General features: G+C 44.0%; 1 protein-coding gene across 4 annotated transcripts in view; it reads right to left on the reverse strand.

Moving 5' to 3' along the window:
• XDH (xanthine dehydrogenase) overlaps positions 1 to 24,997 on the reverse strand; it is an 89,734-nt gene that overhangs the window by 19,723 nt on the left and 45,014 nt on the right. For 3 of the 4 annotated variants that reach the window (XM_069768385.1, XM_069768383.1, XM_069768386.1), the window contains 14 exons: positions 24,805 to 24,974; positions 24,429 to 24,552; positions 24,022 to 24,141; positions 23,844 to 23,940; positions 13,321 to 13,445; positions 13,062 to 13,195; positions 12,888 to 12,975; positions 11,354 to 11,440; positions 10,961 to 11,152; positions 10,425 to 10,570; positions 10,041 to 10,122; positions 9,867 to 9,962; positions 9,203 to 9,331; positions 8,220 to 8,294 (listed from right to left, as the gene is read on the reverse strand). In XM_069768385.1, the coding sequence (XP_069624486.1) occupies positions 8,220 to 8,294; positions 9,203 to 9,331; positions 9,867 to 9,962; positions 10,041 to 10,122; positions 10,425 to 10,570; positions 10,961 to 11,152; positions 11,354 to 11,440; positions 12,888 to 12,975; positions 13,062 to 13,195; positions 13,321 to 13,445; positions 23,844 to 23,940; positions 24,022 to 24,141; positions 24,429 to 24,552; positions 24,805 to 24,974 (1,665 nt within the window). The remainder of the gene's footprint in view (positions 1 to 8,219; positions 8,295 to 9,202; positions 9,332 to 9,866; positions 9,963 to 10,040; positions 10,123 to 10,424; positions 10,571 to 10,960; positions 11,153 to 11,353; positions 11,441 to 12,887; positions 12,976 to 13,061; positions 13,196 to 13,320; positions 13,446 to 23,843; positions 23,941 to 24,021; positions 24,142 to 24,428; positions 24,553 to 24,804; positions 24,975 to 24,997) is intronic. The other variant, XM_069768384.1, reaches the window with a different exon arrangement.

Consider the following 24,997-nt stretch of genomic DNA (forward strand, 5'->3'; position numbering starts at 1 on the left):
CCTGTATGTCATCTCCTCCTGTATATAGTATGTACCTGTGTGTCATCTCCCCTGTATATAGTATATACCTGTGTGTCATCTCCTCCTGTATATAGTATATATCTGTGTCATCTCCCCTGTATATAGTATATATCTGTGTCATCTCCCCTGTATATAGTATGTACCTGTATGTCATCTCCTCCTGTATATAGTATATACCTGTGTGTCATCTCCTCCTGTATATAGTATACACCTGTAAATCATCTCCTCCTGTATATAGCACAGTCATGGCCAAAAGTATTGACACCCCTGCAATTCTATCAGATAATACTCAGTTTCTTCCTGAAAATGATCGCAATCACAAATTCTTTGGTATTATTATCTTCATTTAATTTGTCTTAAATGAAAAAACACAAAAGAGAATGAAGCAAATAGCAAAACATTGATCATTTCACACAAAACTCCAAGAATGGGCCAGACAAAAGTATTGGCACCCTCAGCATAATACTTGGTTGCACAACCTTTAGCCAAAATAACTGCAACCAACCACTTCCGGTAACCATCAATGAGTTTCTTACAATGCTCTGCTGGAATTTTAGACCAGTGTTCTTTGGCAAACTGCTCCAGGTCCCTGATATTTGAAGGGTGCCTTCTCCAAACTGCCATTTTTAGATCTCTCCACAGGTGTTCTACGGGATTCAGGTCTGGACTCATTGCTGGCCACCTTAGAAGTCTCCAGTGCTTTCTCTCAAACCATTTTCTAGTGCTTTTTGAAGTGTGTTTTGGGTCATTGTCCTGCTGGAAGACCTATGACCTCTGAGGGAGACTCAGCTTTCTCACACTGGGCCCTACATTATCCTGCAAAATTTGTTGGTAGTCTTCAGACTTCATAATGCCATGCACACGGTCAAGGAGTCCAGTGCCAGAGGCAGCAAAGCAACCCCAAAACATCAGGGAACCTCCACCATGTTTGACTGTAGGGACCGTGTTCTTTTCTTTGAATGCCTCTTTTTTTCTCCTGTAAACTCTATGTTGATGCCTTTGCCCAAAAAGCTCTACTTTTGTCTCATCTGACCAGAGAACATTCTTCCAAAACGTTTTAGGCTTTTTCAGGTAAGTTTTGGCAAACTCCAGCCTGGCTTTTTTATGTCTCGGGGTAAGAAGTGGGGTCTTCCTGGGTCTCCTACCATACAGTCCCTTTTCATTCAGACGCTGACGGATAGTACGGGTTGACACTGCTGTACCCTCGGACTGCAGGGCAGCTTGAACTTGTTTGGATGTTAGTCTAGGTTCTTTATCCAACATCCGCACAATCTTGCGCTGAAATCTCTTGTCAATTTTACTTTTCCATTAACATCTAGGGAGGTTAGCCACAGTGCCATGGGCTTTACACTTCTTGATGACACTGCGCACGGTAGACACAGGAACATTCAGGTCTTTGGAGATGGACTTTTAGCCTTGAGATTGCTCATACTTCCTCACAATTTGGTTTCTCATGTCCTCAGATAGTTCTTTGGTCTTCTTTCTTTCCTGCATGCTCAATGTGGTCACACAAGGACACAGGACAGAGGTTGAGTCAACTTTAATCCATGTCAACTGGCTGCAAGTGTGATTTAGTTATTGCCAACACCTGTAAGGTGCCACAGGTAAGTTACAGGTGCTGTTAATTACACAAATTAGAGAAGCATCACATAGTAACATAGTTAGTAACATAGTAACATAGTTAGTAAGGCCGAAAAAAGACATTTGTCCATCCAGTTCAGCCTATATTCCATCATAATAAATACCCAGATCTACGTCCTTCTACATGATTTTTCGAATGGTGCTAATACTTTTGTCCACCCCCTTTTTTATGTTTGGTGTGGAATTATATCCAATTTGGCTTTAGGACAATTATTTTTGTATTTTTTCATTTAAGACAAATTAACCCCTCTGTGACCTTAGACGTACTATCCCGTCGAGGTGCCCTGGGCTTATCTGACCCTGGACGGGATAGTACGTCATAGCCGATCGGCCGCGCTCACGGGGGGAGCGCGGCCGATCGCGGCCGGGTGTCAGCTGCTTATCGCAGCTGACATCCGGCACTATGTGCCAGGAGCGGTCACGGACCGCCCCCGGCACATTAACCCCTGGCACACCGCGATCAAAGATGATCGCGATGTGCCGGCGGTGCAGGGAAGCACCGCGCAGGGAGGGGGCTCCCTGCGGGCTTCCCTGAGCCCCCCGCAGCAACGCGATGTGATCGCGTTGCTGCGAGGGTCTCCTCACCTCTCTCCCTGCTCGAGCCCCGGATCCAAGGTGGCCGCGGATCCGGGTCCTGCAGGGAGGGAGGTGGCTTCACAGAGCCTGCTCAGAGCAGGCACTGTGAAGCCTGCAGCGCTGCATGTCAGATCAGTGATCTGACAGAGTGCTGTGCAAACTGTCAGATCACTGATCTGTGATGTCCCCCCCTGGGACAAAGTAAAAAAGTTAAAAAAAAATTTTCCAAATGTGTAAAAAAAATAAAAAAAAATATTCCAAAATAATGAAAAAAAAAAAATATATATTATTCCCATAAATACATTTCTTCATCTAAATAAAAAAAAAAACCAATAAAAGTACACATATTTAGTATCGCCGCGTCCGTAACGACCCGACCTATAAAACTGTCCCACTAGTTAACCCCTTCAGTAAACACCGTAAGAAAAAAAAAAAAAAACGAGGCAAAAAACAACGCTTTATTATCATACCGCCGAACAAAAAGTGGAATAACACGCGATCAAAAGGACAGATATAAATAACCATGGTACCGCTGAAAGCATCATATTGTCCCGCAAAAAAAGAGCCGCCATACAGCATCATCAGCAAAAAAATAAAAAGTTATAGTCCTGAGAATAAAGCGATGCAAAAATAATTATTTTTTCTGTAAAATAGTTTTTATCGTATAAAAGCACCAAACCATAAAAAAATGATATAAATGAGGTATCGCTGTAATCGTACTGACCCGAAGAATAAAACTGATTTATCAATTTTACCAAACGCGGAACGGTATAAACGCCTCCCCCAATAGAAATTCATGAATAGCTGGCTTTTGGTCATTCTTCCTCACAAAAATCGGAATAAAAAGCGATAAAAAAATGTCACGTGCCCAAAAATGTTTTCAATAAAAACGTCAACTCGTCCCGCAAAAAACAAGACCTCACATGACTCTGTGGACCAAAATATGGAAAAATTATAGCTCTCAAAATGTGGTATTGCAAAAAATATGTTTTGCAATAAAAAGGGTCTTTCAGTGTGTGACGGCTGCCAATCATAAAAATCCGCTAAAAAACTCGCTATAAAAGTAAATCAAACCCCCCTTCATCACCCCCTTAGTTAGGGAAAAATAAAAAAAAATGTATTTATTTCCATTTTCCCATTAGGGCTAGGGTTAGGGCTAGGATTAGGGTTAGGGCTAGGGTTAGGGCTAGGGCTAGGGTTAGGGCTAGGGTTAGGGCTAGGGTTAGGGTTAGGGCTAGGGTTAGGGCTAGGGTTAGGGCTAGGGTTAGGGTTAGGGTTGGGGCTACAGTTAGGGTTGGGGCTAAAGTTAGGGTTAGGGTTTAGATTACATTTACAGTTGGGAATAGGGTTGGGATTAGGGTTAGGGGTGTGTCAGGGTTAGAGGTGTGGTTAGGGTTACCGTTGGAATTAGGGTTAGGGGTGTGTTTAGATTAGGGTTTCAGTTATAATTGGGGGGTTTCCACTGTTTCGGCACATCAGTGGCTCTCCAAACGCAACATGGCGTCCCATCTCAATTCCTGTCAATTTTGCATTGAAAAGTCAAACGGCGCTCCTTCCCTTCCGAGCTCTCCCATGCGCCCAAACAGTGGTTTACTGCCACATATGGGGTATCAGCGTACTCGGGACAAATTGGACAACAACTTTTGAGGTCCAATTTCTTCTCTTACCCTTGGAAAAATAAAAAATTGGGGGCAAAAATATAATTTTTGTGAAAAAATATGATTTTTTATTTTTACGGTTCTGCATTATAAACTTCTGTGAAGCACTTGGTGGGTCAAAGTGCTCACCACACCTCTAGATAAGTTCCTTAGGGGGTCTACTTTCCAAAATGGTGTCACTTGTGGGGGGTTTCAATGTTTAGGCACATCAGTGGCTCTCCAAACGCAACATGGCGTCCCATCTCAATTTCTGTCAATTTTGCATTGAAAAGTCAAACTGCGCTCCTTCCCTTCCGAGCTCTCCCATGCGCCCAAACAGTGGTTTACTGCCACATATGGGGTATCAGCGTACTCAGGACAAATTGGACAACAACTTTTGAGGTCCAATTTCTTCTCTTACCCTTGGAAAAATAAAAAATTGGGGGCAAAAATATAATTTTTGTGAAAAAATATGATTTTTTATTTTTACGGTTCTGCATTATAAACTTCTGTGAAGCACTTGGTGGGTCAAAGTGCTCACCACACATCCAGATAAGTTCCTTAGGGGGTCTACTTTCCAAAATGGTGTCACTTGTGGGGGGTTTCAATGTTTAGGCACATCAGTGGCTCTCCAAACGCAACATGGCGTCCCATCTCAATTCCTGTCAATTTTGCATTGAAAAGTCAAATAGCGCTCCTTCCCTTCCGAGCTCTCCCATGCGCCCAAACAGTGGTTTACTGCCACATATGGGGTATCAGCGTACTCAGGACAAATTGGACAACAACTTTTTGGGTCCAATTTCTCCTGTTACCCTTGGTAAAATAAAACAAATTGGAGCTGAAGTAAATTTTTTGTGTAAAAAAGTTAAATGTTCATTTTTATTTAAACATTCCAAAAATTCCTATTAAACACCTGAAGGGTTAATAAACTTCTTGAATGTGGTTTTGAGCACCTTGAGGGGTGCAGTTTTTAGAATGGTGTCACACTTGGGCATTTTCTATCATATAGACCCCTCAAAATGACTTCAAATGAGACGTGGTCCCTAAAAAAAAATGGTGTTGTAAAAATGAGAAATTGCTGGTCAACTTTTAACCCTTATAACTCCCTAACAAAAAAAAAAATTGGTTCCAAAATTATGCTGATGTAAAGGAGACATGTGGGAAATGTTACTTATTAAGTATTTTGTGTGACATATCTCTGTGATTTAATTGCATAAAAATTCAAAGTTTGAAAATTGCGAAATTTTCAAAATTTTCGCCAAATTTCCGTTTTTTTCACAAATAAACGCAGGTACTATCAGAGAAATTTTACCACTATCATGAAGTACAATATGTCACGAGAAAACAATGTCAGAATCACCAGGATCCGTTGAAGCGTTTCGGAGTTATAACCTCATAAAGGGACAGTGGTCAGAATTGTAAAAATTGGCCTGGTCATTAACGTGCAAACCACCCATGGGGGTAAAGGGGTTAAATGAAGATAATGAAGATAATAATACCAAAGAATTTGTGACTGCAATCATTTTCAGGAAGAAACTGAGTATTATCTGACAGAATTGCAGGGGTGTCAATACTTTTGGCCATGTCATCTCCTCCTGTATATAGTATATACCTGTGTGTCATCTCCCCTGTATATAGTATATACCTGTGTGTCATCTCTCCTGTATATAGTATATATCTGTGCGTCATCTTCCCTGTATATAGTATATATCTGTATGTCATCTCCCCTGTATATAGTATATACCTGTGTGTCATCTCCTCCTGTATATAGTATATACCTGTGTCATCTCCTCCTGCATATAGTATATACCTGTGTCATCTCCTCCTGTATATAGTATATACCTGTGTGTCATCTCCTCCTGTATATAGTATATACCTGTGTGTCATCTCCCCTGTATATAGTATATATATGTGTGTCATCTCCTCCTGTATATAGTATATACCTGTGTGTCATCTCCCCTGTATATAGTATATATATGTGTCATCTGCTCCTGTATATAGTATATACCTGTGTGTCATCTCCCCTGTATATAGTATATACCTGTGTGTCATCTCTCCTGTATACAGTATATATCTGTGTGTCATCTCCCCTGTATATAGTATATACCTGTGTGTCATCTCCTCCTGTATTAGACCTCGTTCACACGTTATTTGGTCAGTATTTTTACCTCAGTATTTGTAAGCTAAATTGGCAGCCTGATAAATCCCCAGCCAACAGGAAGCCCTCCCCCCTGGCAGTATATATTAGCTCACACATACACATAATTGACAGGTCATGTGACTGACAGCTTCTGTATTTCCTATATGGTACATTTGTTGCTCTTGTAGTTTGTCTGCTTATTAATCAGATTTTTATTTTTGAAGAATAATACCAGACTTGTGTGTTTTAGGGCGAGTCATGTGTCAAGTTGTGTGTGTTGAGTTGCGTGTGGCGACATGCATGTAGCGACTTTGTGAGATGAGTTTTGTGTGGCGACATGCGGGTAGCAACTTTTTGTGTCAAGTTGCATGTGACAGGTTAGTGTAGCGAGCTGTGTGCAGCAAGTTTTGCGCATGGCGAGTTTTGCGCATGGCGAGTTTTATGTGTGGTGCGTTTTGAGCATGTGCAAGTTTTGTGTGAGGCAACTTTTGTGCATGTGGCAACTTTTCCGCATGTGCAAGTTTTGCGTGTGGCGAGTTTTCCATGATATGAGTTTTGCACGTGTGGTGAGTTTTGCGTGAGCCTAGTTTTGCATGTGGCGAGTTTTGCGCGTGGCGAGTTTTGAGCGGCGACTTTTGTGTTTCGACTTTTATGTGGCGAGGTTGGTGTATGTGTGGTGAAATGTGTGCTGAGGGTGGTATATGTGTTCAAGCACGTGGTAGTGTGTGGCGCATTTTGTGTGTGTTCATATCCCCGTGTGTGGTGAGTATCCCATGTCGGGGCCCCACCTTAGCAACTGTACGGTATATACTTTTTGGCGCCATCGCTCTCACTCTTTAAGTCCCCCTTGTTCACATCTGGCAGCTGTCAATTTGCCTCCAACACTTTTCCTTTCACTTTTTCCCCATTATGTAGATAGGGGCAAAATTGTTTGGTTTATTGGAGCGCGCGGGGTTAAAATTTCACCTTACAACATAGCCTGTGACGCTCTCGGGGTCCAGACGTGTGACTGTGCAAAATTTTGTGGCTGTAGCTGCGACGGTGCAGATGCCAATCCCGGACATACATACATAATAATAATCTTTATTTTTATATAGCGCTAACATATTCCGCAGCGCTTTACAGTTTGCACACATTATCATCACTGTCCCTGATGGGGCTCACAATCTAGAATCCCTATCAGTATGTCTTTGGAATGTGGGAGGAAACCGGAGTGCCCGGAGGAAACCCACGCAAACACGGAGAGAACATACAAACTCTTTGCAGATGTTGTCCTGGGTGGGATTAGAACCCAGGACCCCAGCGCTGCAAGGCTGCTGTGCTAACCACTGCGCCACCGTGCTGCCCAACATACATATACACACACACACACATTCAGCTTTATATATTAGATTAGCCCTCTGTGTCTGTACCGCTACATACTTAGGCAGGTAACTGGTTCTTGCAGCTTTACATGAACACCCGAGCCTTACACTATGGCCGGTCCGAATAACTAAAGCAATTGTTACCATCCACCTCTCGTGTCTCCCCTTTTCCCCATAGTTTGTAGCTTGCGAGCAGCAGGGCCCTCATTCCTCCTGGTATCTGTTTTGATCTGTATTTCTGTTATGCTGTAATGTCTATTGTCTGTACAAGTCCCCTCTATAATTTGTAAAGCGCTGCGGAATGTGTTGGCGCTATAAAAACAATCATTATTATTTATTGTTATTAATATTGTCCACTAGGTGTCAGATGACCACTTCTATAATAACTAAAGGTGGAACAACTCAGTTTACAGCTGCTGCAAAAAGTCCATTGATTTTCGCAGAATGATTGCTTCCATGATTTTTGCAAAATGACACCAATAACTGCAATCAACAACGCCTCAACATAAAACGATCAGTTCATTTTTTTTGCAAACTTTAATTTACTTTAACATCTTTTTTTCAGAATTCACAGCTTTATTTTAAGGGTTGAGGAAACTAAGCATTCATTATACGTATGGTCTAGGGCACATGGGTATCATTTACAGAACTGTCACCTGTGACCCCGTTTCATCTATCAGCGCAGCGTCAGATCCCCCTATACTACATGTTTGATCATTCATTTGAAGGCGTGACATGTGATTCAATATGGCGCGGCGGCACGCAGCACCCCTGATTGGTGAATGTTCATGTAATACATTGGTGCATTATAAATGTATGCTAATTATAAGAGATACCCACCCAGCTTTCCCATGTCCCACTGGGGTTGGCTGTTTTGTACGGCTCCAGCCTCTGCAGTAATGTCTGACACGCATTCTGGAATTATAAAGGATGAGACGATCATGGACAAAGGAAATCAATCTCCATCAAACAGCCTATACGTATATGAGAAATTCAGACAGAGGAGTGATGGTTGTGAGCACTCAGGGGCCAATCACCCTCTACCAAAAACTGCACCACAGCTTCTTTGGAGGGCTAACAATTATTTTTTTTTTATAAAAAAATAAAAAAAACTGTTCATTAACAGTTGGCTGTTTAGAGCCACCAAAAGGGGGAGCTGACAGGATCCAGATTTATACAGTCACCACTAGGGGGAGCTCACTGCTTTGCAATGGAGAAAATGAAAAAAAAAAAAAATTGGAAAAAAACACCTTTAAAAATTAGTATTGCAGTTGCCGTAGTGACATGTAATATACACAATAATTACTTTATCCTGCCATTAAATACATTTTAAATATGCCACTAATGCATTTTTTTCATCCTGCCTCACGAAATAACTGAATAAAATGTAATTTAGAAAAAACAAATAATCAAATTTATGCCAAACACAGAATGAGCTCCATTATCTTAAAAGTGAAAATGTTATGGGTCTTGAAATGGGTACAAAAAACAAGTGATTTACTAAAATATATATATATATATATATATATATATATATATATATATATATATATATATATATATATATAATTATTGTGTGAAATTGCTGAAACTAAAAAAAAAAAATGTAAATTTGGTTCTGCCGTAATCAAATCAACCTGCAAATAGCTATAGTTGTGTCCTTTAGGACTTAAACCAAGAAGTGCTCTTAAGGGTTAATTTACTGAGGACCGAGGTTGGGATCTCAGTAGTGAGTAGTAGCAATGATGGAGGAGTAGTACATGGGGGGCTCGTTCTGAGTTGGGGGTCTTGTTGCTTCCGTGTGCCCCCGCCGAGGCTCTTACATATATGGCCATGCCGTTGAGGTCCGAGCTCACTGATGCAGCGGTCGGAGATGTGTTGGGGACGGTGTTGGTGCTGGTTTCGCTAATATGGATTTTTGAGGTGGGTACTCCCAGTGCTTTACTGGCAACCTACAAAATGGAAAAAAAATAAGAAAATCAAAAAGGCCCAGTCACGTGACTCCTACTTCTTACTATGTAGCAGCAATGTGACTGCAGAATCCGACTACACTTCTTGTTTGTAGTCTGTTACCATGGAGATGTATACAGTAGATCTAGGGCAGCACGGTGGCTCAGTGGTTAGCACTGCAGATTTGCAGCGCTGGGGTCCTGGGTTCAAATCCCACCAAGGACAACATCTGCAAGGAGTTTGTATGTTCTCCCCGTGTTCGGTGGGTTTCCTCCGGGTTCTCCTCCCCTCCCACATTCCAAAGACATACTGATAGGGAATGTAGATTGTGAGCCCCAACGGGGACAGTGATGATAATGTGTGCAAACTAAAGCGCTGCGGAATATGTTAGCGCTATATAAAAAATAAACACATTATTATTATCTGCATTGATGCTGATTATGTTGCTTCATTTTTCACTCACTATAAATGCACCAAAGCTATAAGACGTTTGTGTTCTCATAATTCACCCGATACCTTTGATCCCGGTAACATCACCTGAATCATCTTGGTGTGAAGTCCTTGACCCATTTCTATCCCCCCGTGAGTCAAGAGGACGGACCCGTCTGTGTATATGTGGACCAGGGCCCCGGCCTGTAAGACACATAATGATGGTTATGGTAGGAAGGAGACGATGGGACGCAGAACACGCAGGAAAGACGGCAAAGAAACCTGATTGAGAAATGACAACGTGAAGCTGATGCCAAACTTGGTGGGGATGATTGCGATGCCCCTCTTCTTCCAACGATGCTGCCTGTGAGAGAGCACAAAATATGGACATGACAGAAATCATGATAGATGGAGGGATGGATAGATCGATCGATAGAGAGATAGATAGATAGAGAGATAGATAGATAGATAGATGATAGATAATAGACGGATGATGGATAGATAATAGATGATAGATAATAGATGATAAATAGATAATAGATAGATAATAGGTAGATAGATAGATAATAGATAGTTGATAGATAGATGCTAGAGAGATAATAGATAGATAATAGATAGATGATAGTAGATAGATAATAGACAATAGAGAGATAATTTTGTCCTCACTTGTTGAACCTTGCGATGGCGGTTTTCCGCTCCTGGTAGCGGGCGCTCTGGAGACACTCGTCCCAGCAGCGGTGGACATTGAACGCCTCCAGCTTCTGATTGAAGTGAGTGAGGTCTCCCTCCCGGTACATGTTCAGCTTCCGGACCTGCGGGTGGAGAGGAGCCGCTCTGTGATATCAGAATATCCGGACACGTCTGTCCTTCTAATAGTCGGAGCGCAGATCGTAACGCCATGTGTATAAGATTCTAGGAACATTTCTGCTTTCTGCCGTCGTTGTACGTTGGGTGGTATTTATTGCAGGTGAGCCCTATTCTAGAGAATTGCAGAAGTGCAATACCGGCAATGGCCTATGGATAAGAGTGGCGCTGTTTCTGTAAGGAATCTGACATGTTTTTCTCTCTCTGTTGGGCACCTTCTGGGACGTGGCAGAGTCTGGTCAGAAGGAAGATCGTATCTGCCCAATCTGAGATCAGGAGCCTCCACCAACGCCCTTGAATTCACCTGAAGGATATTTTTGCCTGTTGGCAGCACTCACCTGTTCCGGCGGCAGTCCGCACACCTCGGCTATGTCACTCATCCAGGCTTCCGCCACCATCATTCCTTGTGGAGCACCAAAACCGCGAAAGGCTGTATTAGAGGGTAAGTTGGTCTTGCACACGTACCCCGTGCCTTTAATATTGGGGATGTTGTAAGCATTATCCATGCTGAATAACGTCCTGTCCATTACCTGCCAAAAAGAAGAGAAATCAGCACTGAAATGTATTGGAAACAGTCAGCAAGTATGAGCTGAGCTCCGATAATGCAGGGTATAATATAAAGATGGCAGGTCCCAGAATACGCCCCGTGCAGACACTGAACCAGCAGGGGATGCAGGGGGGGACACACATGCACTATAGACGTGTACCCGTCAGCGAGAGGCAATACTTACCGCATGGGACAGGTCCATTGACATACCGGCATTTGAGTAATACGAAACTTCCAGCGCCGTTATCTGTCCTGTTTTCTTGAAGCCGATCTGGGAAAATATACCGATATCATGCGTCAGTCAGTAAAGGATGGGGAGGGGTGCGAGGAGGGGGCATCTGTGTCCCTGGGCTTTGGGGTAATGAAGAGATTGAGCCCAAACCTTAATTTTAAGGTTGAATTGTTGTTTGTACGGCAGTTTTTCGGCTCAGTGTGGTGCTATAGGCGCTGAATAATGGTATTACGTGTGCACTGTATGGCATTATGTAGGCACTGTAGGCTACTAGTACTGCAGCACTCACTGGGACAGTGTATGGTGGGAGTATTTGGGCTCTGGTTGTAGTAGTATTACAGCACTATTACTAGAGCACTCATTAAAGTATTATGCTGTAGTTGGCACTGTGTGATTATTTTACAATTATTTTGGTAGCATTAATTAGCACAGTGTGGTGGTATTATTTTGGCACTCTATAGTGAATTTATTTAGGCAATACAGAATAGTAAACCTTGCGCATATAACACTATTATTGGGGCATTGTGTTGTGGTGTAAATTTGGCACTGCCTAGCGTCACTATTTGAACACCTACACTGTATAGGACTAATATTAAAGCATCATATTGCGGTATTATTCTGTCACTATATGATATTGGTATTACTTGTGCACTGTATGACACAGACATTCTGGCATTGTTTGGCAGCACTGCATAGTCCTATTTGGGCACGGTTAGATCTACTCACTGTACATACTGTACGGCACTATTAATGGGCCATTGTGATTTTTAGTTTGGCCGCTGTATGATTCTATTACTTGAGCATTGTTTGGTGTTATCATTTGGTCACTGTATGACGCTATTACTTGAGCTCTCTACGACATTAATATTTTCATATTGTGATGTGATATTTTCCACTTTATGGTACATTTATTGATGCATTGTGAGAAGACATTAATCTGTGTTGTGCTATTATACGGGATCTGTCTTACTTTAGCACTGTGTAACAATATTACTTCTGATGTGATCATTTTTTGCACTGTATGACACTATTATTTGAATACAGTGTTGTAATATATTAATTCCTGGGATGTGATATTTTTGCGCTGTGTGACACTATTATTTGAGTTGTATATGCCAATATTATTTGAGCACTGTATGGCACTATTATTTGCTTACTCTGATGTGATATTTTTGCACTTTTTGATACTACTATTTGTAATGTATATGACAGTATTACTGGAGTACTATATGGCATTATTATTTGCTTATTGTGATGTGATATTTTTGCACTTTGTGATACTATTATTTGTAATGTATATGACAGTATTACTTGAGCACTACATGGCGCTATTTTTGAAGTACTGTGCTCTGGTGTAGTTGTAAGCTATATAGCGGTGTTATTATAGTTTAGTGGTATTTTTGAGAAGCCGCACACAGACCTCAGATATGGATTTTTGAACATTTGTCACCAATTTTCTAAATTCTAAGTAAGTAAAAGAATCTACCTTATAACGGCTCAGATAGGGATGTCTGCCTCCGGTTATGAGCATGTCCTCGTCTCTGTCCAGCATGCACCTCACTGGACGGCCCAGTCTACAGAAAACGGGTGCCCAGAATTACCGTCTCCACGTAAGGTGGACTCATATGATATAAATGCATGAAGATAAAATGGTAATTACTTGTAGGCCGCCACCGCCACGACCGTAGACAGGACCGCATACCTGGATTCCTTTCCACCAAAGCCTCCCCCTATTCTCTTCACGCGGACCAGTATGCGGTTAGCGGGGACCCCGATAGCGTGAGCCGCGAATTGCTAAGGTGGAGAAAGGTATTTTCCACTTACAACCAACAATGTGATCCACCCAGTGCTGGATTCTGATTGGTGGCAATGGACAACATGGCTTTTACATGTGCCATTATAACTCCTAGTGGTCTTACCTGTGTCTCCGTCGTATTCTGGGTGGAAGCGAACATTTCCAGCTCTCCGTCCTCGCCCTTTGGCACCGCAATGCAACAATTGGTCTCCAGATAGAAATGTTCTTGCCCTCCAATGTAAAGCTCCCCTGAGGAACAACAACACAAATTTTCTCCAAGCCACATTAAAAGATAACACGACCCCACGAGGCGGCTCACGTAAAGAGGAACCCCACCTCGGCAACAATTTCTGAATTAGTCCAATGCATCCAGAATGAAAAATGAAGCACTATATATACGTGTGCTATATGGCTGCACTATGTGTGCTATATGGCTGCACTATGTGTGCTATATGGCTGCACTATGTGTGCTATATGGCTGCACTATGTGTGCTATATGGCTGCACTATGTGCTATATGGCTGCGCTATGTGTGCTATATGGCTGCACTATGTGTGCTATATGGCTGCACTATGTGTGCTATATGGCTGCACTATGTGTGCTATATGGCTGCACTATGTGTGCTATATGGCTGCACTATGTGCTATATGGCTGCGCTATGTGTGCTATATGGCTGCACTATGTGCTATATGGCTGCACTATGTGTGCTATATGGCTGCACTATGTGTGCTATATGGCTGCACTATGTGTGCTATATGGCTGCACTATGTGTGCTATATGGCTGCACTATGTGTGCTATATGGCTGCACTATGTGTGCTATATGGCTGCACTATGTGCTATATGGCTGCGCTATGTGTGCTATATGACTGCGCTATGTGTGCTATATGGCTGCACTATGTGTGCTATATGGCTGCACTATGTGTGCTATATGGCTGCACTATGTGCTATATGGCTGCGCTATGTGTGCTATATGGCTGCACTATGTGTGCTATATGGCTGCGCTATGTGTGCTATATGGCTGCACTATGTGCTATATGGCTGCGCTATGTGTGCTATATGGCTGCACTATGTGTGCTATATGGCTGCGCTATGTGTGCTATATGGCTGCACTATGTGTGCTATATGGCTGCACTATGTGCTATATGGGTGCGCTATGTGTGCTATATGGCTGCACTATGTGTGCTTTATGGCTGCACTATGTGCTATATGGCTGCACTATGTGTGCTATATGGCTGCACTATGTGTGCTTTATGGCTGCACTATGTGCTATATGGCTGCGCTATGTGTGCTATATGGCTGCACTATGTGTGCTATATGGCTGCGCTATGTGTGCTATATGGCTGCACTATGTGTGCTATATGGCTGCACTATGTGTGCTATATGGCTGCACTATGTGTGCTATATGGCTGCACTATGTGTGCTTTATGGCTGCACTATGTGTGCTATATGGCTGCACTATGTGCTATATGACTGCGCTATGTGTGCTATATGGCTGCGCTATGTGTGCTATATGGCTGCACTATGTGTGTTGCATGTGTGCACTATGTGTGCTATATGGCTGCACTATGTGTGCTATATGGCTGCACTATGTGTGCTATATGGCTGCACTATGTGTGCTATATGGCTGCACTATGTGCTATATGGCTGCGCTATGTGTGCTATATGGCTGCACTATGTGCTATATGGCTGCGCTATGTGTGCTATATGGCTGCACTATGTGTGCTATATGGCTGCGCTATGTGTGCTATATGGCTGCACTATGTGTGCTATATGGCTGCACTATGTGCTATATGGCTGCGCTATGTGTGCTATATGGCTGCACTATGTGTGCTTTATGGCTGCACTATGTGCTATATGGCTGCACTATGTGTGCTATATGGCTGCACTATGTGTGCTTTATGGCTGCACTATGTGCTATATGGCTGCGCTATGTGTGCTATATGGCTGCACTATGTGTGCTATATGGCTGCGCTATGTGTGCTATATGGCTGCACTATGTGTGCTATATGGCTGCACTATGTGTGCTATATGGCTGCACTATGTGTGCTATATGGCTGCACTATGTGTGCTTTATGGCTGCACTATGTGTGCTATATGGCTGCACTATGTGCTATATGACTGCGCTATGTGTGCTATATGGCTGCGCTATGTGTGCTATATGGCTGCACTATGTGTGTTGCATGTGTGCACTATGTGTGCTATATGGCTGCACTATGTGTGCTATATGGCTGCACTATGTGTGCTATATGGCTGCACTATGTGTGCTATATGGCTGCACTATGTGCTATATGGCTGCGCTATGTGTGCTATATGGCTGCACTATGTGTGCTATATGGCTGCACTATGTGCTATATGGCTGCGCTATGTGTGCTATATGGCTGCACTATGTGTGCTATATGGCTGCACTATGTGTGCTATATGGCTGCACTATGTGTGCTATATGGCTGCACTATGTGTGCTATATGGCTGCACTATGTGCTATATGGCTGCACTATGTGTGCTTTATGGCTGCACTATGTGTGCTATATGGCTGCGCTATGTGTGCTATATGGCTGCACTATGTGCTATATGGCTGCGCTATGTGTGCTATATGGCTGCACTATGTGTGCTATATGGCTGCACTATGTGTGCTATATGGCTGCACTATGTGTGCTTTATGGCTGCACTATGTGTGCTATATGGCTGCACTATGTGCTATATGGCTGCGCTATGTGTGCTATATGGCTGCACTATGTGCTATATGGCTGCGCTATGTGTGCTATATGGCTGCACTATGTGTGCTATATGGCTGCACTATGTGTGCTATATGGCTGCACTATGTGTGCTTTATGGCTGCACTATGTGTGCTATATGGCTGCACTATGTGCTATATGGCTGCGCTATGTGTGCTATATGGCTGCGCTATGTGCTATATGGCTGCGCTATGTGTGCTATATGGCTGCACTATGTGTGCTATATGGCTGCACTATGTGTGCTTTATGGCTGCACTATGTGTGCTATATGGCTGCACTATGTGTGCTATATGGCTGCACTATGTGTGCTATATGGCTGCACTATGTGCTATATGGCTGCGCTATGTGTGCTATATGGCTGCACTATGTGTGCTATATGGCTGCACTATGTGTGCTATATGGCTGCACTATTTGTGCTTTATGGCTGCACTATGTGTGCTATATGGCTGCACTATGTGCTATATGGCTGCACTATGTGTGCTTTATGGCTGCACTATGTGTGCTATATGGCTGCGCTATGTGTGCTATATGGCTGCACTATGTGCTATATGGCTGCGCTATGTGTGCTTTATGGCTGCACTATGTGCTATATGGCTGCACTATGTGTGCTATATGGCTGCACTATGTGTGCTTTATGGCTGCACTATGTGCTATATGGCTGCGCTATGTGCTATATGGCTGCACTATGTGTGCTATATGGCTGCGCTATGTGTGCTATATGGCTGCACTATGTGTGCTATATGGCTGCACTATGTGTGCTATATGGCTGCACTATGTGTGCTATATGGCTGCACTATGTGTGCTTTATGGCTGCACTATGTGTGCTATATGGCTGCACTATGTGCTATATGACTGCGCTATGTGTGCTATATGGCTGCGCTATGTGTGCTATATGGCTGCACTATGTGTGTTGCATGTGTGCACTATGTGTGCTATATGGCTGCACTATGTGTGCTATATGGCTGCACTATGTGTGCTATATGGCTGCACTATGTGTGCTATATGGCTGCACTATGTGCTATATGGCTGCGCTATGTGTGCTATATGGCTGCACTATGTGCTATATGGCTGCGCTATGTGTGCTATATGGCTGCACTATGTGTGCTATATGGCTGCGCTATGTGTGCTATATGGCTGCACTATGTGTGCTATATGGCTGCACTATGTGCTATATGGCTGCGCTATGTGTGCTATATGGCTGCACTATGTGTGCTTTATGGCTGCACTATGTGCTATATGGCTGCACTATGTGTGCTATATGGCTGCACTATGTGTGCTTTATGGCTGCACTATGTGCTATATGGCTGCGCTATGTGTGCTATATGGCTGCACTATGTGTGCTATATGGCTGCGCTATGTGTGCTATATGGCTGCACTATGTGTGCTATATGGCTGCACTATGTGTGCTATATGGCTGCACTATGTGTGCTATATGGCTGCACTATGTGTGCTTTATGGCTGCACTATGTGTGCTATATGGCTGCACTATGTGCTATATGACTGCGCTATGTGTGCTATATGGCTGCGCTATGTGTGCTATATGGCTGCACTATGTGTGTTGCATGTGTGCACTATGTGTGCTATATGGCTGCACTATGTGTGCTATATGGCTGCACTATGTGTGCTATATGGCTGCACTATGTGTGCTATATGGCTGCACTATGTGCTATATGGCTGCGCTATGTGTGCTATATGGCTGCACTATGTGTGCTATATGGCTGCACTATGTGCTATATGGCTGCGCTATGTGTGCTATATGGCTGCACTATGTGTGCTATATGGCTGCACTATGTGTGCTATATGGCTGCACTATGTGTGCTATATGGCTGCACTATGTGTGCTATATGGCTGCACTATGTGCTATATGGCTGCACTATGTGTGCTTTATGGCTGCACTATGTGTGCTATATGGCTGCGCTATGTGTGCTATATGGCTGCACTATGTGCTATATGGCTGCGCTATGTGTGCTATATGGCTGCACTATGTGTGCTATATGGCTGCACTATGTGTGCTATATGGCTGCACTATGTGTGCTTTATGGCTGCACTATGTGTGCTATATGGCTGCACTATGTGCTATATGGCTGCGCTATGTGTGCTATATGGCTGCACTATGTGCTATATGGCTGCGCTATGTGTGCTATATGGCTGCACTATGTGTGCTATATGGCTGCACTATGTGTGCTATATGGCTGCACTATGTGTGCTTTATGGCTGCACTATGTGTGCTATATGGCTGCACTATGTGCTATATGGCTGCGCTATGTGTGCTATATGGCTGCGCTATGTGCTATATGGCTGCGCTATGTGTGCTATATGGCTGCACTATGTGTGCTATATGGCTGCACTATGTGTGCTTTATGGCTGCACTATGTGTGCTATATGGCTGCACTATGTGTGCTATATGGCTGCACTATGTGTGCTATATGGCTGCACTATGTGCTATATGGCTGCGCTATGTGTGCTATATGGCTGCACTATGTGTGCTATATGGCTGCACTATGTGTGCTATATGGCTGCACTATTTGTGCTTTATGGCTGCACTATGTGTGCTATATGGCTGCACTATGTGCTATATGGCTGCACTATGTGTGCTTTATGGCTGCACTATGTGTGCTATATGGCTGCGCTATGTGTGCTATATGGCTGCACTATGTGCTATATGGCTGCGCTATGTGTGCTATATGGCTGCACTATGTGTGCTATATGGCTGCACTATGTGTGCTATATGGCTGCACTATGTGTGCTTTATGGCTGCACTATGTGTGCTATATGGCTGCACTATGTGCTATATGGCTGCGCTATGTGTGCTATATGGCTGCGCTATGTGCTATATGGCTGCGCTATGTGTGCTATATGGCTGCACTATGTGTGCTATATGGCTGCGCTATGTGTGCTATATGGCTGCACTATGTGTGCTTTATGGCTGCACTATGTGTGCTATATGGCTGCACTATGTGTGCTTTATGGCTGCACTATGTGTGCTATATGGCTGCACTATGTGTGCTATATGGCTGCGCTATGTGTGCTATATGGCTGCACTATGTGCTATATGGCTGCGCTATGTGTGCTATATGGCTGCACTATGTGTGCTATATGGCTGCACTATGTGTGCTATATGGCTGCACTATGTGTGCTTTATGGCTGCACTATGTGTGCTATATGGCTGCACTATGTGCTATATGGCTGCGCTATGTGTGCTATATGGCTGCGCTATGTGCTATATGGCTGCGCTATGTGTGCTATATGGCTGCACTATGTGTGCTTTATGGCTGCACTATGTGTGCTATATGGCTGCACTATGTGTGCTTTATGGCTGCACTATGTGTGCTATATGGCTGCACTATGTGCTATATGGCTGCGCTATGTGTGCTATATGGCTGCACTATGTGTGTCGCATGTGTGCACTATGTGTGCTATATGGCTGCGCTATGTCTGTCGCATGTGTGCACTATTAGCAGGGCCGGCTCCAGGTTTTTCTGGGCCCCGGGCGAAAAAGTCTGTGGGCCCCTTTAACATATACCACAATTCATGATGCACAGATATGGCAGATAAATATAGATATAGTACAATGCCAAAGATTTCACTTCTTACATTACATTAGTGATATCTATTGTACATTCTACAATAGCTCAGAAATCGGACAGTATATTCCTCCATACAGTATTATGAGGCCCATATATTGCTCCATGCAGAATAATGTGACCCATATATTTCTCCATATAGTGTACTCAGCTCCATACAGTTTGAGCCCAATATAACGCTCCATACAGTATGAGCCCCATAAATTGCTTCACACAGAATGGGCCCCATATAATGCTCCAGTATATGATGAGCCCCATGCATTGCTCCATACAGTATAATGAGGCCCATATTATGCTCCATACAGTTTAATGAGGGTCCCATGGTACATTAATATAGGGGTGCATAAAGATATTGGGATGCGCATGGGTACAGGATTGGCGTATAGGGGTGCATATAGAGATATGGGGTGCACTCAGACACAGGACAGGTGTACAGGGTTGCATTTAGATATATGCATTTAGATATATGGGAGTGCACACAAACACATAGGACAGGAGTATAGGGGTGCATAAAGATATATAGGGTGCACACAGACACATAGGACAGGCGTATGGGGGTGCATATAGATATATGGGGGTGCACACAGACACATATGACAGGTGTATAGGGGTGCATATAGATATATGGGGGTGCACACAGACACAGGTCAGGCATTGGGTGCAAATAGCTATATGGGGTGCACAGAGACAGGCATTTAGGGGTACATAAAGATATATAGGGGTTCTCACTATACCATGTCTGCTCCCACTTACAAGATCACACACAATACAGGGGTGCAGACAATTGGGGGTCGCAGCACATATATGGCGCTGTTTGGGGTCACTATTTACAGCAGCTATGAGTGGTAGCAGCGCAAGATAGTAAGTGCTGGGTGCAAATACTATTAGTATATGGCTGCACTATGTGTGCTATATGGCTGCACTATGTGTGCTATATGGCTGCACTATGTGTGCTATATGGCTGCACTATGTGTGCTATATGGCTGCACTATGTGTGCTATATGGCTGCACTATGTGTGCTATATGGCTGCACTATGTGTGCTATATGGCTGCACTATGTGTGCTATATGGCTGCACTATGTGTGCTATATGGCTGAGCTATGTGTGCTATATGGCTGCACTATGTGTGCTATATGGCTGCACTATGTGTGCTATATGGCTGCATTATGTGTTCTGTATGGCTGCACTATGTGTGCTGTATGGCTGCACTATGTGTGCTATATGGCTGCACTATGTGTGCTATATGGCTGCACTATGTGTGCTATATGGCTGCACTATGTGTGCTATATGGCTGCACTATGTGTGCTATATGGCTGCACTATGTGTGCTATATGGCTGCACTATGTGTGCTATATGGCTGCACTATGTGTGCTATATGGCTGCACTATGTGTGCTATATGGCTGAGCTATGTGTGCTATATGGCTGCACTATGTGTGCTATATGGCTGCACTATGTGTGCTATATGGCTGCATTATGTGTTCTGTATGGCTGCACTATGTGTGCTGTATGGCTGCACTATGTGTGCTATATGGCTGCACTATGTGTGCTATATGGCTGCACTATGTGTGCTATATGGCTGCACTATGTGTGCTATATGGCTGCACTATGTGTGCTATATGGCTGAGCTATGTGTGCTATATGGCTGCACTATGTGTTCTATATGGCTGCACTATGTGTTCTGTATGGCTGCACTATGTGTGCTGTATGGCTGCATTATGTGTTCTGTATGGCTGCACTATGTGTGTCACATGTTTGCTATATGGCTGCATTATGTGTGTCACATGTTTGCTATATGGCTGCACTATGTGTGCTATATGGCTGCACTATGTGTGCTATATGGCTGCGCTATGTGTGCTATATGGCTGCACTATGTGTGCTATATGGCTGCATTATGTGTGTCACATGTTTGCTATATGGCTGCGCTATGTGTGCTATATGGCTGCGCTATGTGTGCTATATGGCTGCACTATGTGTGCTATATGGCTGCACTATGTGTGCTATATGGCTGCACTATGTGTGCTATATGGCTGCATTATGTGTGTCACATGTTTGCTATATGGCTGCGCTATGTGTGCTATATGGCTGCGCTATGTGTGCTATATGGCTGCACTATGTGTGCTATATGGCTGCACTATGTGTGCTATATGGCTGCACTATGTGTGCTATATGGCTGCACTATGTGTGCTATATGGCTGCACTATGTGTGCTATATGGCTGCACTATGTGTGCTATATGGCTGCACTATGTGTGCTATATGGCTGCACTATGTTTGCTATATGGCTGCACTATGTGTGTCACATGTTTGCTATATGGCTGCACTATGTGTTCTATATGGCTGCACTATGTGTTCTGTATGGCTGCACTATATGTGCTGTATGGATGCACTATGTGTGCTGTATGGCTGCACTATGTGTGTCACATGTTTGCTATATGGCTGCATTATGTGTTCTGTATGGCTGCGCTATGTGTGTCAAGTGTGCTATGTGGCTGCACTATGTGTGCTTTGTTGTTGCACTGTTTGTGTTGCATGCGTCCACTATATGTGTGCACTATATGTGTTACATGTCTACTCTATTCATGCACCATGTACCCTTTGTGTGTGCTGTATGTGTTCTATGTGTACAGTGCGTTTGTCCTATGTTTTTGCACCATGCATGCTGAATGGTTGCTATATTTGTGCATTGTGTGTGCTGTATGAGTGCTATATGTCTGTTGTTTATGTGCATGATGTATATTGCACTGTATGTGTGCACTACATGTGTTGTATGATTGCTGTAAGGCTACTGTATGTGTGCACTATGTGTGTTGTATGTGTGCACTATCTATCTTGTATGTGTGCTGTAAGGCTTCTATATGTGTGCACTGTGTTCTGTAAGGCTCATGTATGTGTGCACTATGTGCTGTATTTGTATTGTACATGTGGACTATGTATGCTGTATGTGTGCACTATGTGCGATGTAGGGTTTCTTGTGAAGGATGGGGGGGATTTAATGGCAGCTTACAATCCTTCTGAAAGCATGTGCAGCTGTAACAGGACACCTGGTTAGGCACGTGGTCCAGCCACATTAGCTAGTATCCAAGCTCCTACAGGAAGACCTCCTGTTGAGCCCATGCAGTGTAACTGCTTTGTTCAGTCAGGTAAGATCTCATAAGACGAATATGAATTTATCGTATGTCCTAGCCACACACTGGTTACATTACCACAAAGGGCTGAATGCCTTCCAGGGTTTTGATCCGTTCTAGCACCCCAGGGTGGGGGAAAACATGAAATGGCTAGTAGAAGCCAGGTAGCAAAGCCATGTTTGGTCTCAACTTATATCAGGGGCCCAGCTAGATCCGATGGCGCCAAAACCACCTCCCTAAGACTATCCATTAAGGAATAATGACCCATCTTAGGTTTTGGAGTTTTTAGCTGCTAGATGCAAGGGGCAGGGATATAGGTCTAGCCCAGGTAGCAGGAGGGGAGTGACCCCAAGGGGTTAAATCCTCGTGTGAAGCATGGCCTATTACATTTTTCCGGGGAGGTCATGACAACATATAGTGTGGGGAGAAGTCAAGGAACAGAGGGGACCACCAACCTCCCATGTGGCAGCCCCTCCCCCATAACCCAGGCCTTTCATGTGACTGGTAACTGACTCATCTTCTACACACTTTGTCCCACCACTATCTGTATTTGCATATCTGACCATTGTATATGTATAACCATTGTGTATGTAGTGTATTGTCTAGTGTGCCCTTAAGGTGATTAAATATATAATTTTACCCTTTGACTGCTCTTTTATCTCAATTCACAAATTCACACATCGTTGTTCTCGGTTTAACTTTTCCTGCTACCAGGGCTGGTTTTTGGCCCAATATAATCCCTTTTAACTGACCGGGCTTATATCTAACAAGGAACTGGTGGCAGTCCTATCAGGCTGATCAGGCGCTATTTCACTGGTGCTAGTGAACGAGGCCTCTCAGGGTGTGAGTGAATGTGGTGCCACATCAGTGACTGCGTGGGCCACATCCTCTCACTCCCCGTGCCTCCCTGAGCCCGTGTGGACAGGGGGTGTCTGCGTAAGACTGTGCCAAGCTGACGTTACGTGTCCCCAGGGGGTGCGAAATATCACATTGGTGCAAGTGCGAAGACCGTACCATGTGATCCCTCTGACATATTAGTGACACCAGGTGGAGTGGCAAGGTGCAAGTTCATCGCATGTGGTGACAGTGGTGGGATTCTGTGTGATCTCTCTGGTGCCATCCTTCACACTGCTATATGTGTGCACTATGGAGCAATGGTGGATATGGTGACATGGGTCTACACTAATGTTGAACACGCGACCCTCACCCTCCATGGTGTGATCGGCCTCCTGGAATCCTTTCTCTATGTTCCCGTTTTCTATCTTCTGAATGGGCAGGAAAAATGACTGATGGTTGATGGCATCCTGGAAACAAGCACAAAAAGACTGTAACTAGGACGGAGTCACACGCAGAACCAGGCAGGTCGGGTCCTCCGAGGTCCGTACCTGGATGGTAATAATGGGCTCCAACTCCTCGTACACGATCTGCACAGCCTTGGCGGCACGTTGGGCATGTTCCTGAGTGTCTGCAACGATGGCTCCAATAATTTGTCCAACACAAGTCACCTGCGAGGTACAGACAAAAAACATTCACATCCAGGGCTGATGTCAGCGCCCGGCATTCATGGGCATATGCCAGGGGTGCACTGAACCTGTAGAGCCCATCACTATCGCCATCAGTATTGGCAAAAGCATAATTGGGTTATTGGTCATAGATCCATAGTGTAAGTCCATATAAAGGAGCACCAGAGCTTTCCTCCATTCAGTGTGCATCTGAATTCACAGCATTGTCCTCTGTTATCAGCCAATTTTTCTAGCTACAATAGCAACTGCCATAGGGATTCCTGACTTACCGTCTCCTCTGCAAATGTCTGCTCGTCGTATCTGATCCCAGTAATGTTGCTCCCTGGGATATCTTTTGCAGAAAGGAAACAAACGAATCCTGGTGAAGCCTCGGCCCCGGATTTATCAATCGATCTGCAGAGAAGCAAATGCAAAACCAAAGGGTCACGTCAAAATAGGACCCTCGGTGCACACATTTTTTGGCAATCCTGATTTTTCAGGACTGTCTAGGGCAATTTTTCTACAAATGGGGAGAGTGAGTGGTAAAGGTTAGATATGACTATGGACGGGTCCCTGGGGTCTTCAACAGGAGCAGAGAGGGCTGGTATAAACGGGGGGCCTAACTCTTTACCCAATGATCTGCTCCCCCAAAACCCATCTGCTTACATGATCTTGGCGTGAGCCTTGGTGCTGGTTATTAACCCTAAATACAGCTCATTTTCATAATGGGGGATATCGTCGCAGTATATGGCTTCTCCTGTAGCTTGCTTTATGGCAGACAAGTGCATTATGGGACGGCCAACAAAGTCTTCGGGGTCCTGACCGGCCGGAACTTCCTGTGAAGCAAATATAAAGAAGT

The sequence above is a fragment of the Ranitomeya imitator genome, chromosome 5, assembly GCF_032444005.1.
Source record: "Ranitomeya imitator isolate aRanImi1 chromosome 5, aRanImi1.pri, whole genome shotgun sequence".
Lineage (NCBI taxonomy): Eukaryota > Metazoa > Chordata > Amphibia > Anura > Dendrobatidae > Ranitomeya > Ranitomeya imitator.